Consider the following 20411-nt stretch of genomic DNA (forward strand, 5'->3'; position numbering starts at 1 on the left):
GGTCAAAGTGACTTGTGAAGACTGATGAGGGAGATGAAAAGAAAGAAAACAAAATGGAGTAAAAAGGCAGCAGAGAGAAAGGAGAATTAGTCCTGACCGAACCGTTATCTAGCAACTGGATATACAACAAGGCAATAAGAAGCTGCTGCCATTCCGCTGTTTATCTGTAATGAACACAGGAACGGAAATTATTGTCTCTTTGCTGAAAATGGATTTTTGAAAAGTGGGGAAAAAAGATAAACTTTTCATGTACTTATCTCTTTCAACTTATATAGCCACAATAGGCTTTGTTTACAATTTTGTTCACCACTCGGGTCACGTTATATTTCAATACATGCTTTGTTTTTTAGAAATATTCAACACTAATTTTTATTTTCACTGTATGAAGTTGAGGATATTTTACTAAATGAAGTCTGATAATCAAATGGGAGCCATTTTTTTCACCCCAGAGTATTTCAGTAATTTGAAATTTAGATTTCTTCAACAAAATATCCATAAGTGGAGCAACAGTCAAACAGTAAGAATGGTCGATATGACTGGCAGCAGAGAAGAATAACTGAAGTCCAAGGAGAAATTAGATATTTGCACTTCTCCCTAACGTTCCATTTTTCCACCCTTTTCATTTCATTGTGACAAGCTAAACTCGTTGCAGTGTAGAAACATGTTTTTTTCCTGCTCAAACAACAGAGATTATGCTGGAAGAAAAACAATTTTGTTTATCTGTGGTAAGTTACTGACATTTAGAGAAGCAGTCTTTTAATGTGAAATAGCAGAACCAGTTCACATTTACATTGATTATCGCAAATGTAAAGGTGAAATTTAGGTTTAGTGTTTAAAATGCTTTTGTAGAAAAGAAGAAGCTACAATGATGTCATATTGCTCTGTTACAAACAAACAGTAAAAAGTAGTTACTGCTCTCTAAAAAAACATCCTAAACAGCTGCTCTTTGTTTTATGGCTAATTATTCCCACGGTTCTTTCCATTACAAGAATAACTGGGAACAGAATGAAGGAAACGGCACGTGTGACAATCCACATATGAAATAGGTCAATTTCCTCAACTGAGTATGACTATTTTTACACTTGATTGTTTTTAAAACTAACTGCATATCCAGTTGCTTGGATTAAAATAATGTGTAGAAATCAGAATGACATATATTTCCTAAGTAATTTCAACAGTGGCAAAGGGACAGCTACTAAAAAGAAAAGGCTTCTGAGTGAATCTGGTTGATTAAACATCAACGTCCAATTAAAGTCCTCTCACTGTTAATTTAGAAAAGGCTGTAGTTTCATTTGGATGTTTAATTAAACTGTTTACAAACTCTGTGATCTAAAATCAAAACCCTTTAAAACTTCAGCTCACAGCTAAGTATCAACACTGTAGAGGATTAAGTAGTTTCATTAGTTTGATACATGGTTTATTTCTCTTCAATACATAAGCATTCAAATCTGTTAATCTGAGGCATTCTTCCACAAGTTATTAGCATCTTTGACCTTTTTCTGGAACAGCTGAGTATTATGAGTGCCATCTGTTTGGTGCAGTGTTTCACCGCCTCCTGCTGATTCACCCTTCTTGTCTTCACTCCTTCAGGTGGGGACGTACGAGATGGGAATCCTGCAGATGAGATACCCGGTGTGGCCGCGGTTTGGCTCCTACCTAGAGCCGGTGTCAGATTACAGACACCTGACTGTGGCTACACTGGAGGAGCGGCCCTTTGTTATTGTGGAGGCAGTGGACCCTGTGACTGGTACTTGTGTTAGCAACACTGTACCCTGCCGACGACAGTCCAACAAGACAGAGGCGTAAGTTAACTGATAAAAATAACTTTACAGATTTTACATTACTTTTTTATTATTTAAGACAAGCATGGATTTTTCCCAAATATTAGTCACCACTGCTTTATAGTGTTTAATATTGAGGTAAAAACTGATTTTAAATATAATAAAATACTTTGTGCATCTTGATGAATCTTAAATGTTTGAATCTTAAATGATATTATTTTTAGGCCACAAGAATGTACAAATGAACGAATGAATTTCAGCATAGAACTAAATGGAACAATTAGAAACCAAACAAATTACAAAGAGGAAGCCACCAGGGTTGCACTTTTCTGGCCGATCACCGGTCATTAAAAAGCCTGACCAGCTGATTCCGATTTCGGCAGATCAATTTTTGTAACTATGTTTGCAACAGTGGAATGTCTGTTTTTAGCAATCTGTGATGGCAGAGCAAACGGGGACAGTGGCTGATTTTCAGAGCTTTGCAGAAGTAGATAAGATTGGTGGATAAGATTGGTTTCTCATACACGTATTGGTCGATAAACAATCTCACGAGAATCAGAAACGATTTATAATTGCAGCCCTGAAAACCTCCCATGTTTACAGTGGAATTGGACACTTTTGCAGTAGAACACCCGAGCCTTAAAACTGCATACTGTGTAGCTGTTGCACATTATTTGAACTGATACTTAAGGTTGCCACAATTAATCGCATAAAAATTAAAATGAGCTTGACAATTTCCATTCCGATGATAATTTGTTTATAGAGACTTTATAATTCATTTTATTTATGGTTTTGGTTGTGTGTAGTTTTATTTGCATTTTATTTATTGGTTTTGGTTGTGTTTTATTTTAGATATTTAAATTATCTCGCAGTTCCAGTATGAAATGCTATGTAAAAAATTGCATTATTGTTGTATTATCAATACATTACTTGAAAGTGGCCTTATTACTGGTTATTACAATAATTTCTGGGATAATTTGTTGTCTTACAGAATTTGTCATTGCACCTACTGATAAAACCTAAAGAGCTTCTGCAAGCACTCTGTTGCACTGGTATTTCTCTGTTTTCAGTCAATCATTCAATCATCCTGAGTAAAAAACAACATCTGATCGCTGTAGAGTCCCTCAAACACCCTTATGTGATAGCAGAGCCATCTTAATTGATTTTGCATCTAACTTGAGTGTGCCATTAAGCCATGAGATTAAAAGCCTCTTCCCCTGCCATTAGCACATGCATGGCTTCTTATCACTCAATGAGGTGAGATACTCATTAGGCTGCTTGGCCAGAGTGCAATATCCCAGGGATCACCCTGCGACCCAATCAGGGAAATATATGTGGTGCATGGTGGGGTATCAATTAGATTGGACGATTAGGCCATGTCATCAATCCTGAACACCTAAAGACTGATATTGGTGTTCATTAGCAGGGGAGAGAAGCACTGGCCATTATCCATTACTGACAATGGTGTTAACGAGGTGAAGGGAGCAGAAGATGAATATCGCGCCCCTTCAGTGTTATGAAGAACTGTGGTGCTTTATCACTCATGCTGACTGAATCTTCCAGCCACTACGGGAAAAAATCCCTGTCAGACAAAGGAACCTTTTCATTAGTAGCATTTTTTCTTTTTAAAGAAGCAGTCAATAAAAGGTCAGTAATCCAGTCAGCTTTCAACAAATCAAGAAGAATAGCTTATACACATTTATGCGTGCACAGCAGCAACAATATGATTTCACAGCAATTAGTAAAAAAAAAAAAAACTTAACAACCACCATACCTGTCAAAACAGCTTTACTGGACTGCATGTTAAGAGCTAATCAGCAGCTCTGATGGATCCAGGCCATAAACCATGAACCAACAGAGGTTGTCCTGAATCACTTGAAAATCTCAGTAGAAAGCCAAAACCCACGTTACAAAGTGCACCTTTTTATATAATTTGATGGTTTGAAAATTACTTCTTTTGTTAAGGCAGCTGAAATTCACAAAAGTTATTCATCCAGAGTTGAATCATAAATCAAAGCAAGTGATTTAAACAGCTTTTCTTCACTTCAAACTGTAAGTCTGGATGCTGATCAATGCTTCATGGCAGTGATCCTAGTCATTCCTCAAGCATCAATGTCCTGAATAAAACTAACACAAATACTATTACTACAACCCAGTTCTCTGGTGCTGCCTAAACATTTAATATTAAAAATTTTCTTGCACATGTAAAAATACCTATAACTTGTAAAACTGGAAGGAAAATGTCCTATGTTAAAACATAACATTATTCAGTGTAAGGCAGAAACATCTAATGCATTTATAATAAGACAGACAAGCAGCAGCCAAAACAAACAGGTTTCTGGCGAAGAAGCTGGACTTTATCAGCATAGAGGTTTTATCCACCTGTGGACCTAATTTACAGATTAAAACCTGGCACACTCAAACACTTGAAAATGTGAAACCGTGAAAGATAGATAATATAAAATCTTGATATGAAATCCTGTCAAACTGTATGATGAAAATACCAGCAGAATCTGAGATATGACTGCGAGTGTTGCTGTGCTTATTATGGGTTAGATGCTGAAAAGAGAGAGAGGACTTGGAGGAAAAAGAGGCAGAGGTAACAGAAATTATGACTGGGAAAAAAAGGAAAACAATCAGATTTCTGTCACAACAGCAGTTACAGAAAGAGCAGTTCCTAGAAAACAGACACAGCTTGATATTGATGTTGGTCATCTTTGGTTGGGAAAACTCTAAATTGCACGTGTGACACTGAACAACCTCAACCCATGGGCTTATTTAAGATTAAGACCAGAGATTTTCTTTCATGACAAAAGATTTTGCCTAAGACTGCCAACAATCGACTCTGAACAGAAGTGCTTTTGGAAAGAATGACTTAAAGCTCTTGAAGAGAAAACAGCATGTCATTTCCAAGGGTTGTACAGATTTACAGAGAAGACCCAAATGTGGCAGATTAAGATCTTTTTCAAACAGAAAAGCTGATTTTTATTGGAAATGTTAAGAGAATTTACTTTAAAAAATAGTATCGTAGAAAAAAAAATACTTCTGTTTTTAGTTACATTTGAAAATAATACCATATCAAAAATTATTCTTAATCAGTTACATTGGTTTCTAAACTAAAATCTAATGTTTCGCAGAACTAGTAATCTGTTCGTACATCTCTTGGTAGCTTTGAGCATGATTAGGCCAGTCACAGTAGCAAATTTAACTGGACGATAAACTGTCCCAAAAGTTATAGCGATAAATTATAATATTTAGATTTAAAGACACAAACAAAGCACAGAAAAATTAGATGTTTAAATTGTCTTGTAGTTTGTCTCGTAGTTTTCCAAGAAACACTGTGGGCTTTGACTAGGCTACAGCAGATTTCACCAAATTCAGCTCGTAAAGTAAAAAAAAAAAAAAGTTCTTCAGAAGGACCATAATAAATAACACTTTTCCCTCACAGCACTCTGGGGATGATTCAATCAGAGGTAATGTCCTGTTGAAGGATGACATTGAGCTGAGGAGATAATTATACATTAACAGTGTTCAATAAGAATGAAATCATAAGTTGATTTAATTAAAGATGTAACTGAGTGCAACGGTTGATGAGCAATAAGATCAGCACCAGAAATCTTCTCTAAGCAGCTTTAAATATTGAAATCTTTTTAAAGTAATGTTTGATAATTGCTTTCTGTCAGGAGATTTAATCAGGCTTTTTCTTCTACATTTCCCATAACTTTAAAAACACACATTAGTTTACTGATTACTTAAAATTTTCCTTTAAGTGTACACATGTGCTGTTGTTTGTCACTCTGCGCTAGACAGAGAAGGCCCAAAGATGACACTTCCTATGGAAAGCTCATAAAATGACAGCACACAAAAGTTCAAAACGAAAAGCATAAAATCATTTAGAACAACAGCTACATGAGTAACACTTCGCAATTAAAGGCTGAGATCAAATTATAAAAAATTAATCACAGTTACAAAGTTAAAAGACGGTAAGAACTTTGGTTTTCTTAAGACACCACAGAGACATATTTAGGCTCAGACATGTGCAGTTAGGCTCGAACAGTTCATTTACTGCTAATGACTAAGTTAGAAGCGAGTCGTGAACCCTGGCAGCTGGTGAGGCAGCGTGTTGGGAGCTCTGTGTTTACATATGGTCTGCTGTGGCAGGCTGATTTCCTCTGAAGGATTCATTTGTTTCTGGTTATTCTTTGCTGTCTCGCCTCCTGGCCTATCATGTGTGAGTCCAGGGGCCATTAGACTGAGGGTCTGGGGGAGGTTAGGGGTGATGTGTCATTAGAGCTCTCTGCCTTCAATACATGGCTTACTAGGTACCTAACACACCACACCGTGCATCATAAACAGGAGGCTCTCCTTCTGGGTTGTCTCCCATGAAGTCCACTTTAGCTCAAACTACAATGTTTTCAGTTCTGAGAAACCAGTCTCTTATTTCTGAACATCTTTTGGAAGAAACAGGAGTTTCTTTTCTTGGATAAGAAAATATGACACACAGTTTGCTTTAAATGTGATAGAAACTGCGATAAAACATGAGGTGAACAACGCCTTTATGTCCATCACTGCAAAAACACAAAATCTTACCAAGTATTTTGGTCCAATTTTTAGTTCAAATATCTTGGTACACTTGAAATTAGACAAAACTAACTTATAAGTAACTTTACAGCAGTAAAGTTATGCTGACAGATTATTTCACTTATATCAATACATTTTTCCATGTTATATGTGAAATAATCTGCCAGAGAAACTAGTACCTTTTCATCAATATTAAAGAATATTTACTTAATACAAGCTCCCATATCTTGCTGCAAAGTTACTTATAAGTTAGTTTTGTCTAATTTCAAGTGTACCAAGATATTTGCATCAGAAACTAGACCAAAATGGTAAGATTTAGTGTTTTCGCAGTGACATCACCCAACCAGTATATTTATATTACAAAGAAAATGCTGCATCAGCAATAAGAGCTTAAAAGTCTTTTATACAAAATGTGTAAAACCTATGCTTAATAGTCTCCGTTTCGAAACCATAAACTATTAAATAATGTACGAGAGAACAAAGAACAACACTGTCTTTTGCTTTTCAGTATTGTGGGTCACACTGAGCCGTACACCAAGCTGTGCTGTAAAGGTTTCTGCATTGACATTCTGAAGAAACTCTCACGCACCATCAAGTTCTCCTACGACCTTTACTTGGTCACCAACGGCAAGCATGGCAAGCTGGTCAGAGGCATCTGGAACGGGATGATCGGAGAGGTAGGAATGACAAAGACCTTATAATATATTCTATTTAAATGAGTTGGGTTCCTTATTAAATGTGTTTTTATAACTGCCAAGTTACAAACCAACACGTTTATTGAAAAGAGTTACAAATCATGTTCGGGTGCGGCAACTAAAATCTGAATGGTTTTACATTCAGATTTCAGTTGCCGCACCCGAACATGAGTCGATGATCTTAATACATCTAGATTTATTGATGAAAAGTATTTCTGTTGCAAATACTGCCAAGCTGCACAATATATTGATTAACAATTGTCATGACAATATAAATTTTTAGTAACAATAAAGACGTTAATGACCAAAATACTAAAGGTCACGTAGAGTAGTGCAGACACTGTGATGATGAAAGAGAAGGAAAGTAGTGAGGAAATTGTGGATCAATTGAAATCGACTGCAATCGACTCTTCTTTACAAAGTTTACATGAAATCTAAAGGAATCAGTGACTTTTTGAAGATATCTAGAGACATAGTCTGCGCTTAGGGTATTGATGAAGATACCAATGTCTCAAAATGTTAAGTTACTCAGATGACTTTTTTTTTTGTTAAATTTTAACTGTTGTTGTATGATTTGGCAACTACACTGAATTGAACAATTAAAATAAATTAAATAGCTCATAACTTTAGCTGCAGGGCTAAAGAAGTGAAGGTTTTTTCCTGCAAATTTGAAGTAAATTAGTATTTTTTAATAATTAATTGTTGTAGTACTGATTATATCAAGGTATTTATTATTTTGACAGCCCTAGTGCTAATTGCTGAAAACGTGACAGCAGTTTAAAACAATGTGGCAGTTTATAACGAAGGACAACAGTGAATGTCTGATGCTTTGCCATCTGCCTACTTCACACAAAAACAAAATCTAATGATAAGGTTTTATTTTTACCAACAGGTGTTCTACAAACGAGCGGACATGGCTATCGGCTCACTGACCATAAACGAAGAGCGTTCAGAGATCATTGATTTTTCGGTGCCATTTGTGGAGACGGGAATAAGTGTGATGGTGGCTAGAAGTAACGGGACTGTCTCTCCATCAGCTTTTTTAGGTAAAAAACCAACTCTGAGAACATGCTACCAACTAAGACTGCATCAGAAGTGGTTCAGTATAACTTTTTAGAGCCATCTTAATAGCCTACCTAGTTTACTATTGTTTATTAAAAAGGCCATTAATGTTGTTCAATAAACAATTAAAAAGGCCATTATGAGTACTTTCCTGCCTAATTAAGCTGTGTGTCTCTGCAGAACCGTACAGTCCAGCAGTCTGGGTCATGATGTTCGTCATGTGTCTGACAGTTGTGGCCATCACAGTGTTCGTATTTGAATACTGCAGTCCAGTTGGGTACAATCGGAGCTTGGTCAGTGCCAAAGGTAAATCTCATGTTGCCCAACACATCTACATTCCTTCAGGTAGTTATATGCATAAAAAGAGAACCACTGTTGGAAATACAGTCACAAATCTGGTTTGTTAGGAGAATAGAAGCAAAAGACAGATAGAGTGGAACGAAAAAGAATGCAAATAAGTCAAAACTATGAGTAGTGTGGTATTTTTCTGACCTACTCAAAAAGCCTTATCTCCCCACAATACACCTCTATCAGTGTTTTCTTTTTGTAATGTTGACCAAAGAAACAGAAGTAGTCAAAACCTTGCATGTAGACATAGACATAGGTTGTTTGATAAGGGTTTTACAACTTTTCCTGTAATACAAAGCTACCAATAGCATCATTTTAAAATACTGTCAGAGCTGAAACTACAGAAAGCTGTAATTCGGTACTCCTTACACTGGATTCTGAAGAGGTATCAAAGGTTGAAGAGAAAATGTAGCATGAAAGCCTATTTACAGTGTTCACACATTGGATCAATTCTTGTTGAATCAAGATACTGCAGTTTCATTTCATCGCTATGTGGTCCCCTAATGCCCAGTAATGGATGAAAGAGCAAAGAGTCACGGGTTGCCAACTAATCTCTATAGGACAAGTCTTTACTTTCATCCAATATTTTATGTTACATATCAGCTTTGGCCTTAAGAAATGTTAGTGCATCTGCTGTGTAATTTTATATTTCAAGTGCATTATCTCTATCATGCACTATTATTGACTAAATCAATGAAGAAGAACCTATTTTCAAAAAAGAATGTAAAACTTAACAGATACATTAAAAATAAAACTAACTTCTGTGGTACAACTTAAAAGAATTGCATTTTATGTTGGAGAAAACGGACAATTGTCTCCAGTAAGAGAATAAGAGTAAATAAGAGCAAATAAATAAGAGAAAATATTGAGTTAATCACTGTTTCAGTCACGTTTACTTTATCCTAGTTATAAAAATGTTGAACATTTAGTTTGTTAACCCCAGTATTTAAATGTACTGTTTACTTCACAGTTTCAAATTTTTATCCTTAACAGCTTGAGAGAGACAAAGGTTCCCACAGCTACCTTTTGGAAATATGAACCAGAAATGATCTATGCCAAAAATGAACAAATTAACCAAAACAAAATAAAATCTTTTCTAATTCCATAATTTGATTTGGAAAACAACCCACTAAAACTGACTCTTTACTTTGTTTTCTTTGGTTTTTAGATCCCGGAGGGCCCACATTCACTATTGGAAAATCAGTTTGGCTACTGTGGGGAATCGTCTTCAACAATTCGGTTCCTATTGAGAATCCAAAGGGCACCACCAGTAAGATCATGGTTCTGGTCTGGGCTTTCTTTGCTGTCATCTTCCTGGCTTCGTACACTGCCAATCTGGCTGCCTTTATGATCCAGGAGCAATACATCGACACCGTTTCCGGACTGAGTGACAAAAAGGTACAGACCTTTGTCTTAGACGTTGTTTTGTCGTTGATGTGCAACCTAAAACACAAGGATGTCTATTTTGGCTCAGTAATACACTGGCTGTAAACACATAAATGCTGCAAACTCCAAAACACACAACAAAAAAATAGCTACAATCATAGGCAAAATGCAGCGTGTTTTGCTGTTGTGTGTTTGTACCTGTTGGTCACCGTACTGTAAACTACATCTGCTGTAGTTATAAATTGTGGATAATCTAAAAGTGGTAATGCAAACAGGAAAAACATAAATTACATTATCTTTTAGAGCAGGATGTTAATGGAAACGAGAAGATATAGCCGAGTGAATTTTCCGGGTAGACTGTGATTGTAATTTCCTGGTATTATTATCCCTACAAGTGTTGCTCTGGGGACACATTACATAGAAGTATTGATGAGGAAATCTGTGTTAAACCATCAGCACAAAAAGTGATTTGTAGTCTGTGCTTTCAGACAACTGAGGAGATTAAAGAGGCATTTGAGGAAAAAGACCAAGCTGTCCACTGCTCATTACAATTCTAGGAAAGTCACTAGCAATTCTCTTTTCATTATTCACCAGTTCTGCAATGCAGTGCAAGAAACAAAGCTCTTTTGACAGGGACTTCATAGATTATTCTACTTCTTTCTGTATGTGGCAACGCCGTAGGAATGTAGAACTGAACTGCTGCTTGACCAGCTGCGCTAAGCTCCTTAGGGCAGGAGTATGGAAATAAGGTACAACACAAAGACAGATAAAGTGACCTTGTTTTAAAGGAATGACTAGTCAATAATGAAGTGTGGGAATAACTTCTCCACTTACAAGAAATGTCATGATAAGAGAGTGACTGACAACCACATTTGTCAAGCAACATGACAAAAATATCTCCACACAAGCAAATTAATCTCCAGAAGCTACCTGCAATTTATCTTAACTCTTGTATTTAGATGTACCTGAAAGGATAAACCTTTACATTTTTATTGCACTAAAAGCTTCACACAGAAATCAGCAGAAATTGGACTTTCAAGAGTCATGAAATGGTTGATTTGTAGCTTTTATTTATTTATTTATTTTTCCTATTATATAAGTGCTAATTATTTAACATATGGTCTCTGAAAGCATTTGCATAAGGTTAATGAAAAAGTCAAATCCTGTATTCCCCCTTGTCCTACTTTCAATCTATGATAATTAAAAGCATAAAGTACTGCCAAAGGGAAAAGGATGAAATAAGTTCTTCTTTAGAGAAGACAACAGAAGGATGAAGGAAGTCTAGATCCCCCTGGACAGCATCCTGGACTTTAAGTTCCTTTCTATAATACCGATGTTAGCTGTGTCAATTAACACAACACAAAGCCTCCAGGACAACAATATGAACAGTAGAGCAGTGGGGGAAAGATAACAGATGCCACTATATCCAGTCTATGAAGGACTGATCCTACCAAAACTGACAATGAATTAATGAGGAAGTAAATGCATAAAAAAGAGGGAAGAAACTAAGTAGATAAAATGAACAAATAAAGTTAAAATAAATAAATACATGAGGAAATAAAATGCGTAAAAATATATTTTTCAATATAACTATAAAATATTTATTTTGGAATAAATATATGATGCAATTATTCATTTACACATTTGTTATTGCATTTATTTAAAATTTTCCTTTTGCCCCTCAAGTCTGTTGTAATGAGGTTGGTGTTTCTACCACTAAACGTGGAAATAAATAATTAAAACATATATTTGATTTACGCCATAGTTATTTATTTAATTCCAATTGTTTATATTGTTTATAAAAGCCCACAAGTGAGACATGTTAGCTCAGTCTAAAAGCATCAATATGCAGAAATGTGGCTGCTGTTTATTCAGCCTGATATTGTGTGCCTGTCCCTATCGAATACACTTAATACATATTAATTCCTCATTTTGTTATGTATTTACAGTTTTATTTACTCCTTTATTTCCTATTTTATTAATTCATTTCCAGCTTTGGCAGGATCAGTCCTCTTTAACTCTGTGTGTGCTTTCTGTTTACGCCCTGCTTTTTGTAGCACTTCTTACTGACTAAACAGAGTACTAAAACGTAATAAAATCAAAGATGATGGGTAAACCTATTTTATTACCTACACAGTATGTCAAACTATGTGTATTGAACAATAAGCAAACGACTGAAACTTTTGTTTAGCTACATAAGCACAAGAATCATGTTTGTTAATATAAAATGTTATTCCACATCCATCAACAGTTTCAAAAGCCACAGGAGCAGTATCCTCCGTTCCGCTTTGGCACAGTCCCAAATGGCAGCACAGAGCGCAACATAAGGAGTAACTACCCCGAGATGCACTCCCACATGGTCAAATACAACCAAAAAGGAGTAGAGGATGCTCTCAACAGCCTTAAAACAGGGTAGGTTTCTGCCAAGAGAGACATGAACACACAATGTGGAAATGGAAGAAGAGCCAAACAACTAAATTATTTGTGTAATCTGTTTTACAACGTTAGGAAACTGGATGCCTTTATCTATGATGCTGCTGTGCTGAATTACATGGCTGGCAAAGACGAAGGATGCAAACTGGTCACCATTGGCAGCGGGAAAGTGTTTGCTACTACTGGTTATGGAATTGCTCTGCAGAAGGATTCACGCTGGAAACGCCCCATCGACCTTGCCCTGCTGCAGTTCCTGGCTGATGGTATTTGTTGTGCTTTCATAAATTAGAACTACTACCCAAAAACATCAATATTATGATGCAATTACATTTAACATGCTCATAGAGAGCTAACAGTAACAATGTGCTACCTGCACATTGTTGCTAATAGCAACTATATAAAGAAAATTTGAGTAAAACTAAATCAGAAGTTGATTTATTCTGCTATTCACCTTTAGTTGAATTTATTAAACTGAAAGAGAAATTATAACGTGTAATGCATAATACATAAATGACAAACTGAGAGGCCACTGGTATGGCTGATATTTTACTTCTCACATCAGTCTGTCTTCTGAAGAAACCCTCCTTAGCATGCAGCTTTACAGTAAAATGTTCGGTTCCACAGTAAAAATACTCAGCTTCACAAATTAACTAATTGAGGAAATTTTCTTATTCTATATAAAAATGCATTTCATGTAACCTAAATGTTTTCTGTCTTGTTTTTTCACACAGGTGACACCCAAAAGTTGCAAACCGTCTGGCTCACAGGTATCTGTCGTAACGAAAAGAAAGAAGTCATGAGCAGTAAGCTGGACATCGACAACATGGCCGGAGTTTTTTACATGCTGCTTGTCGCCATGGGCCTAAGCCTACTGGTGTTTGCCTGGGAACATCTGCTCTACTGGAAACTTCGCCATTCAGTTCGCAAATCAGATCGACTGGACTTCCTCCTGGCTATCAGCAGAGTAAGTAATTATCACATAATAAAATAGACCAAGTTGTTTTAACATCATTTCTGGTTGTATTTTGATTTTTATATTATTCCAATTCTTTCTTCTAACGGTACATTAAAGAGAAAATATGATCTTCAGGTTTCTTAAAAAAGATACTGACTTTTTAGTGTTGACGTATTAAATGACTCAGTATTTGACATGCCAATCACCCATTGATTTGGTGAATTTCTGTTATAATTTCTTGCCTTCATGCAGTGTTTAAATAGTAAGAGAGGTAACACTGACAGGTAGGAAGCTTTACCTAAAAGTACAACTTCAAACAATTCAAACAGGCATTAATAAATCAAGTTATTGCATAATTACAATATTCCAAAGATGACAACGACCTCATAGTGGAAAGAGGATTTTGTGGTTGTTTGCTGAAAGAAATGGTCCTGATGCCTGAGAAACTGAATTTAAATTACCCCATTAAAAACCTTCATCTCTGTATCAACTGTGGTCAAAGGTGAGATTCTGCATTCCAGAGCAATACACAATTTGAAAGTAAAATAAAGCTAGTTGGGGCGAAATGGAGAAACTAATATGCTAAGTGCATGATCAGCAACTAACATTTATAGGACTCATGTCCAATATCCTGCAACATAAAAGCATAAAGCCAAATAAACAAGGATAAATATTATTCTTCAACAAGCTTTCACCATATTAACGTCTGATGTTCATAGGAGATTTTATTAATGGGGCAATAATCTGTGATTGTAACAAAACATAAAAGTTCAGTAGTCTGCAGGTTTATTTAATTTTACCTTTCCATCCATTTACAGGGCATCTACAGCTGCTTTAACGGAGTAGAGCAAACTGACCACAACGGGAGCCTGCAGAGTCCAGACGTCACCACCAACTACACTCAAGCCAACATGCTTAAGATGCTGAGGACAGCCAAGGACATGGTGTCCTCTGCCAGAGTTGAGAACTCTCTCGATAGCGCCACCAAAACAATAGAAAACTGGAGCAGACGTGGAGCCGACAATGTGCGAGCTGGCCTTCCTCCCAGAGTTACAACCACAGATGTGACCCACGGCCGGCTACCCTACATCTCCAGTATAACAGACAATCATTCCCCGTACCCTCAGAGGGCCATTACTCCAACGTTCCCAGTTCATTACGGGGACACATCCACCCAACCCCTTCTAGAGAAGCCCAGGGTGGTAACCCGACCCACTCCTCTTCGGTACACGCTGCCTACACGCAGCAGTCAGCATCTGTTGGAGAGAACTTTGCCCATTTCCAGCCTCAGCAGCCCACACATCGCCATGAGAGACCAAACTCCTTCTGGAACGTCCAATCCCCACCACAGCAGCAGGCTGTATGTGGAAAACCAGGGCCGGCACCCAGCATCCCCTTTTGTTTCCTACAGGGAGTTCCAGGTACCTGACATTTACGTGGAGCACAAGGGACCCCTCCGCAGGAAGTTCAGCTACCCCCCAGACTGTGTAAGCCGGAGACGGAGGTCTTTCAGCTATCTGTTTAATAATCCAGAGCCAAGAGTGAGAGTCGACTACGATGAACCACGGTCTTGCTTTGCTGAGTTGAGAGCCAATCACCTCCTAAACAACCAGGTCCCTGATGGTATGACCATGACCTGCACTCCAGGACACTACCCCGGCAGCAGCACCAGCTGCAACTCCTGCATGAAGTCCTACCTGGAGCCAGAAATGGACGACATTCCCCTGTTAGGAAAGGACAAGTTAAATCGACGAGCCTCATTTCTTAAAGCCACGTGGGGCAATGATAGAATCCGTCAGGTAGATGAAACAAAGCCTTCCACATCCACAGCTCCCTCCACCCGAACAGACATGCCTGATTTGTTTCCACAGGCGGTGGGGCCGAATCCAAAGCCTCACAGGTTGTATGGCAGTTTGGGACACAACCTGTCCTGTTACCCCCTGGCCGCTGAGCCAGCCTACTTAGACCCAGCCCATATGGGTTCTTACCCCTACAAGCAAAAGATAAAGTACGCTGACTCTACCCGGCTGCCCTCTTACAGGGAAGCTATCCTGCAGAACGCCGCTGCACTGCGCCGCTCCTCCTCTACAGTGGTGCACAGACATTATTCCACCTACCTGAACTCGTACACAGATTTACCAGTGTATGTGGGGCCTCTCCCACAAGGACCGTCCCAGTTCTACAACAGCTCAAAGGACATGTGCCACTTGTTTCCATGTACCAGCCACTGCCCAGAAAACACAGCAATGCTCCCTAGAATGACGGACAGACCAGTGGCTTACCACAACAACATGTTTGGGCCTTATGATGGCCCAAAGCGAGAGGACTTGGGTTCAGGGAGCCGAGATCGGAGGCAAGTCCTTGTGGCGCGAAGAGTCAACAGTCCTTATGTGCCAAAGCCCTGGGGCAGGGTCTCCAGTCTGGAGTCTGAGGTCTGAACCACTCTCCTTGTTAGGCCCACTGACTTGCCTCCCTCTAAGGAGGAATATGTCTGGAGGTTCTTCCTTGAGCTTTCAGTCAAAGCAAAAATGAAACCCTACACCAACAGTGTACTTGACAGAGGTTCCTCTCAATTATCAGTGCAATAATATCTTGGGCAGTAAAAAGTAAAAATATAGCTTAAAAAGCTGGGACTTTGTAAGCCAGACATATTGAATTACTAAAAGAAATAGAAATATTGAACAGTATTTAATGCATAAGAATTTAACCTGTGGATGGTTGTTTAAAAGACTTAATTTATGTTACTAGCTGAAATCTTTTCGGAGACGATATACTATAATCTCTCAAATTCTCAGTCTGATTATAACTTGAGATATTTCTGTATTTTTCGTTCCGACATCATTTCAGTACCCATGTTTAAAGGCAAAGCATAAAGATAATTTTGTTATTCAAGAACTGATATGTCTTCCGTAAATTTTGTAAGTCTACAACACTGGGTGCACCAAGACTTTCAGATCATCAATGTAATGTTGCTGCACTTTTAAAGCAAGGGAAAAGCATATTAAGTATCATGTGTATTTCCATTGTTACCATTCCCTTTAATAAACAAGGCAAGTAAAGAGCCATTTGGAATCTTCTTACCTTCTTAAGCTGTTTGCTCTAATTTACAAGGATTACGCCTGTGTCAGTATACTTAACCAGGAGAACAAGAAATGCAGACAAAGGTCTTTACCTACAAAACCAAATTTCACACCTCTTAACTGAAGAACTTCACAAATTATGTTTTGCCAATATTTTAAGATTTTATGTTTTCCCAAACCCTCAGTATAGCATTTAACAGCAAGAATATATATCAGCGTTTCAGAACAGTACAAAAACAGCTAATGAATGAAATCACACCAATGTCATCTAAAAAAGCCAAACATTACACATACATTTTTAAATATAACTTATCAAAAGCACAAATCATCAACATGGACAAAAATCAACCTCAGCAACCATTTAGGAAAGAATAGAAATACTTAAAACAGACAATAACAATACTCATTTTATATGAATGCATCTTTAATTTAACAAATGCCTCATAAAAGTTAGTTCTCACCCCACGTTACTTATTGTAGTTTTATTTCTAATCTGCAATTCAATATTTACATAAGTTTTTAAAACTTTTTTAAAAACGTATGTTTTTTAAAAAAACATGTTTTTAAAAAAAACTGCTGACAACTACAAGCTCATAGCAAAAATGTTAATTTATAATCACAGAATAAAAAAAGCAATACACTTACCTTGTGGAGTTTATTGATAATCAGGTGGTCAGATTTTAAAAAGGTCATCACAATTCTAAAAAAATAAATAAATAAGAAAAACAGAATATACTGATGGTCAAGCATGAGTTTTACATATGATATGTAAAGGACGGTGTCAAGACACTGATGTTTACATCACAAAGGTAAAGCAACTATTTTCCATGCAAGGTTTCCTGTGAGGCTGGGCACATTAATAATTGATGTTCTTAACCAGAATCAACAATCTCTAACATACAGCCATTATGGGTGGATTTGTCTCCTGAAGAAGTCTTCAAAATGATTTTAGTATTTTATTTTCAAATATGATTTTCAAATAGGGATAACTTAGAGAGACCAGTAAACAGTCAGAGGTTTTGGAGAGAGTACCCAGAGAAAGCTCACTGGGAACTCAGCTGGTATCACTGTTGTCTCACAACAAAAACATTATGGGTTTGAATGGTTTAAAAATCATCAACTTACCTCCAGTGGAGACAACACTGGGACTTTGATGAAGTGCGATTGCTTACATCCAGATTACCTTCTGCAACAGATGAGCAACAGTTTTAATGACAATGTAAAAAGTTTTAATTCCTGCTATTTTTTTAAACCAAGACATTTCTACGTAAGCAGATTAATCTTGTTGGATCAAGTTATTTTTACTATCAGAAAAATCAATATGTACAGTAAACCCTTAAAAGGAATGATAGCAACAGGAACATAGGGTGTACACACCTAAAGTGTGTCATTTAATCGAACCAAATTGGATTTATTTGTACTATGAGGACACAGAAGCACCTGAAGGATGCTCACTAAACTTCTTTCAAAGGCTACCATCTTCCTTGAAAGGTTGATAATGGAATAACTGTGTCCTTAGCAACTTGCTACAGTAACACCTTCAAACAAGCTTCTGGAACAATGTGTATGAAATATCCTTTACTTCGTACATAACTATTTAACATGTTTTCATTATATTCAGCTTATGTCATAATGAAAACTATAAAGGTTGGTGACGCTTAGAGCAGCTGCAGATGTGAAACAAAGGAGTTTCTGAGGAAAAAAAATTGCTTTATTAAACCCAAGATATGACCTTTATTTAACTTCTCGCTGTTGCATTGTGAATCTCCCCAAAACTCTGGGGTTTCCTTCACAATCTTTTCTCATGATTTCAGTTATCCCTCACTTTTTTCTACCAGTTTTTTGCTCTAAACTAGTACATAGTAGATTCTTTGACAATCACCTCTCATGTCTTTACCTTCCCTTAAAGACTTCAGTGTGGACTGGATGTCTAAAAAGTAAGCAGTCTTCCCCAATGACTTTGTAGGCCACAAATTGTGTGGCAAAATCTTTTCAATCGTTTCCATGCTATATTTTTATGGGTTTTCGTTTAGCATAACCAGTAAATGGAATAACCCAATAAATTATGACTTTGATGGTATATTAATTAAACAGATATTCATAAATGAAGATCCAGGGAATGCTCATTTGAATTTTTGATCAGTTGTTGCCATTTAAAGCACCAAATAACTAAACATTCACTAACATAACCAGTTGGAAACCGTCAGTGCTTCACGGCAGTTGACAAAATGATTTAATATAATCAAAAGAAGAAAATAAACTCGTTTAATGAAAATATAAGCAGACAAACGAGCTACAAAAGATGTCGCGGTCAAACCAGCGGTCGAGAAGTCAGAATGTTCGAGAAGGAAAGGTTAGCTACAAAGATTAGCTAGCTAACTGACAGACATCTACCGAAACATCGCAGTACACAACCTATATGGAGTTACATGATTTTGTTGTGTGTCTATTTCTTATTTTTAAAATAAATCTCTAAAATAAATATATTAAATAACTCCTTTAAAACCTACCTAGGACCACAAAAAACGATAGCTTCCATATTTTCTGTGCTCGGTGACGAACTTCAAACGGTACATCAACTGATACCGATAAAGGAATACGGGGTTCGCCACTCTGGTTTGCAGGGGCCGGAAAAATGCAGCTATGAATTGTTTACTTTCCAGTAAACTATGAAGGACCATAACCAGCATAAAATGGTTCAGAAAACCGATAAAAATGTTTTTTAGAGCTTAAAATTTTGAATTAAATGTAAATTTTAGTCACCATTAACTTCTTAATAAATATAGATGTCTATGTCACCCTCTATTTAATTTACTTATTTAAATTAGGAGGACTAGTAGCAGTTTTTGTCCTTAGGATATTAGAAGCACTTTGTATTGCCTTGTTGCTGGAAATGTGCTATGTTACAAAATTACCTTACCTTAGAAAATACTTTTTATGTTGAAGTCTTACCTCAATCATCACGGTAATATTGTTTAAAATATATTGTTAAGTAATATTTGTTTTTTGCTACATGTTAAGCCTTGTAGGCTCATATGTTGCCCAAATGTTTCAGGCACCACTGCACCTTTAACTTTTAATCTGACATTTTATACGCAAAAGTAGAACAGTATACAAAATATAAGACAAATAGAAAAGGAAGAAAATGCAAAATGACAAATTTTACAGAATAAACTAACTATGAATAATAAAGAAATGTGTTTCCACCATCTGACCAGCAGAAATCTTTTATTGAAATCTCACAGAATAAACAAAATTTCAAATTATGACAAGAAAAAACAACTGTTTATTATTTCATACATCTCTTGATTCAGCTGCCATGTAAGCACATTTCCAAAGACACAATTATTCAGAAGACATTAAAGCTTTAGCTGCTGTAATATAGGTTGTGGTTTATTTTGCTATACAGTCTTTATTGGTGGTGTGAATATTCAGTTTGTCTCAGACACCAACAGACGACACAGCGGTGCAGAAATGAGACATGTGTGTGTTCTTCGCTGCTCCCTGAGACCTGCTGAACTGATGGGAGGGCTGGCTGATTCCAGCAGGGATGATAAATGAGTCTGCACATGCAGATAAAATATGAGCGACAATTTGCTGTCCAACATCCAACATATCAACAGACACTTAGCTGCTGTCCTGTTGCTGTCCCAAACACTCCTGGGAAATTTTACTCAGTTATGAAGAACAGCTCTATTTGGATCTCTGGAAATATGGAAGCACACTGGACAACATCAGTAGTGTTGGTATATTTTCTTTAAAGGCTCCACCTAAATTTCACATTAAGATTGAAACATTCGATCAGTCAAGAATGTGTGCTTACGTTTTTTAAGATGTAGAAAACTTTATTAGAAATTTTTGTACCCCAACATGTCTCCACCATGCTTGTCGCTGCCCTGTAAAAAATAAAAAATACAAAATTCAAAATACCGGCAGCTGGGTTGCCAGAATTTAAATTAAATACAGATAACCTGTCTCATACCTGAAGAAATGCACCTGTGCCTGTTTGGTCAGCTGGTTTTCCCGATGTATGCGCTGTACAATGGCTGCTGGAAAAGACAGGGTTGTTATTGTTGGCTTAGCATCCAGA

General features: G+C 37.0%; 2 protein-coding genes across 15 annotated transcripts in view; one reads left to right on the forward strand and one right to left on the reverse strand.

Annotated features, from left to right (window-relative positions):
- grin2ca (glutamate receptor, ionotropic, N-methyl D-aspartate 2Ca) overlaps positions 1-16306 on the forward strand; it is a 54530-nt gene extending 38224 nt beyond the window's left edge. Inside the window, exons 5-13 of the mRNA XM_008416517.3 lie at positions 1591-1802; positions 6871-7039; positions 7950-8103; positions 8300-8425; positions 9636-9865; positions 12105-12265; positions 12362-12549; positions 13018-13250; positions 14060-16306. Of these exons, the coding sequence (XP_008414739.2) occupies positions 1591-1802; positions 6871-7039; positions 7950-8103; positions 8300-8425; positions 9636-9865; positions 12105-12265; positions 12362-12549; positions 13018-13250; positions 14060-15679 (3093 nt within the window). The 3' untranslated portion in view covers positions 15680-16306. The remainder of the gene's footprint in view (positions 1-1590; positions 1803-6870; positions 7040-7949; positions 8104-8299; positions 8426-9635; positions 9866-12104; positions 12266-12361; positions 12550-13017; positions 13251-14059) is intronic.
- The window catches only part of LOC145552644 (uncharacterized), a 158554-nt gene extending 139561 nt beyond the window's left edge, over positions 1-18993 (reverse strand). For 6 of the 14 annotated variants that reach the window (XR_014088772.1, XR_014088781.1, XR_014088778.1 and 3 more), the window contains exons 1-3: positions 18832-18972; positions 17447-17507; positions 16967-17021 (exon numbers count right to left, since the gene is read on the reverse strand). The gene's annotated coding sequence lies outside the window, so the exon portion shown is untranslated. Of the gene's footprint in view, positions 1-6998; positions 7018-16966; positions 17022-17446; positions 17508-18831 lie in introns of those variants that run through there. The other 8 variants (XR_014088773.1, XR_014088776.1, XR_014088777.1 and 5 more) reach the window with 3 other exon arrangements.
- Between the last annotated feature and the right edge of the window lie 1418 nt (positions 18994-20411).

Source organism: Poecilia reticulata, chromosome 8 (genome assembly GCF_904066995.2).
Source record: "Poecilia reticulata chromosome 8, P_reticulata-male-v2, whole genome shotgun sequence".
Classification (NCBI taxonomy): Eukaryota; Metazoa; Chordata; class Actinopteri; order Cyprinodontiformes; family Poeciliidae; genus Poecilia; species Poecilia reticulata.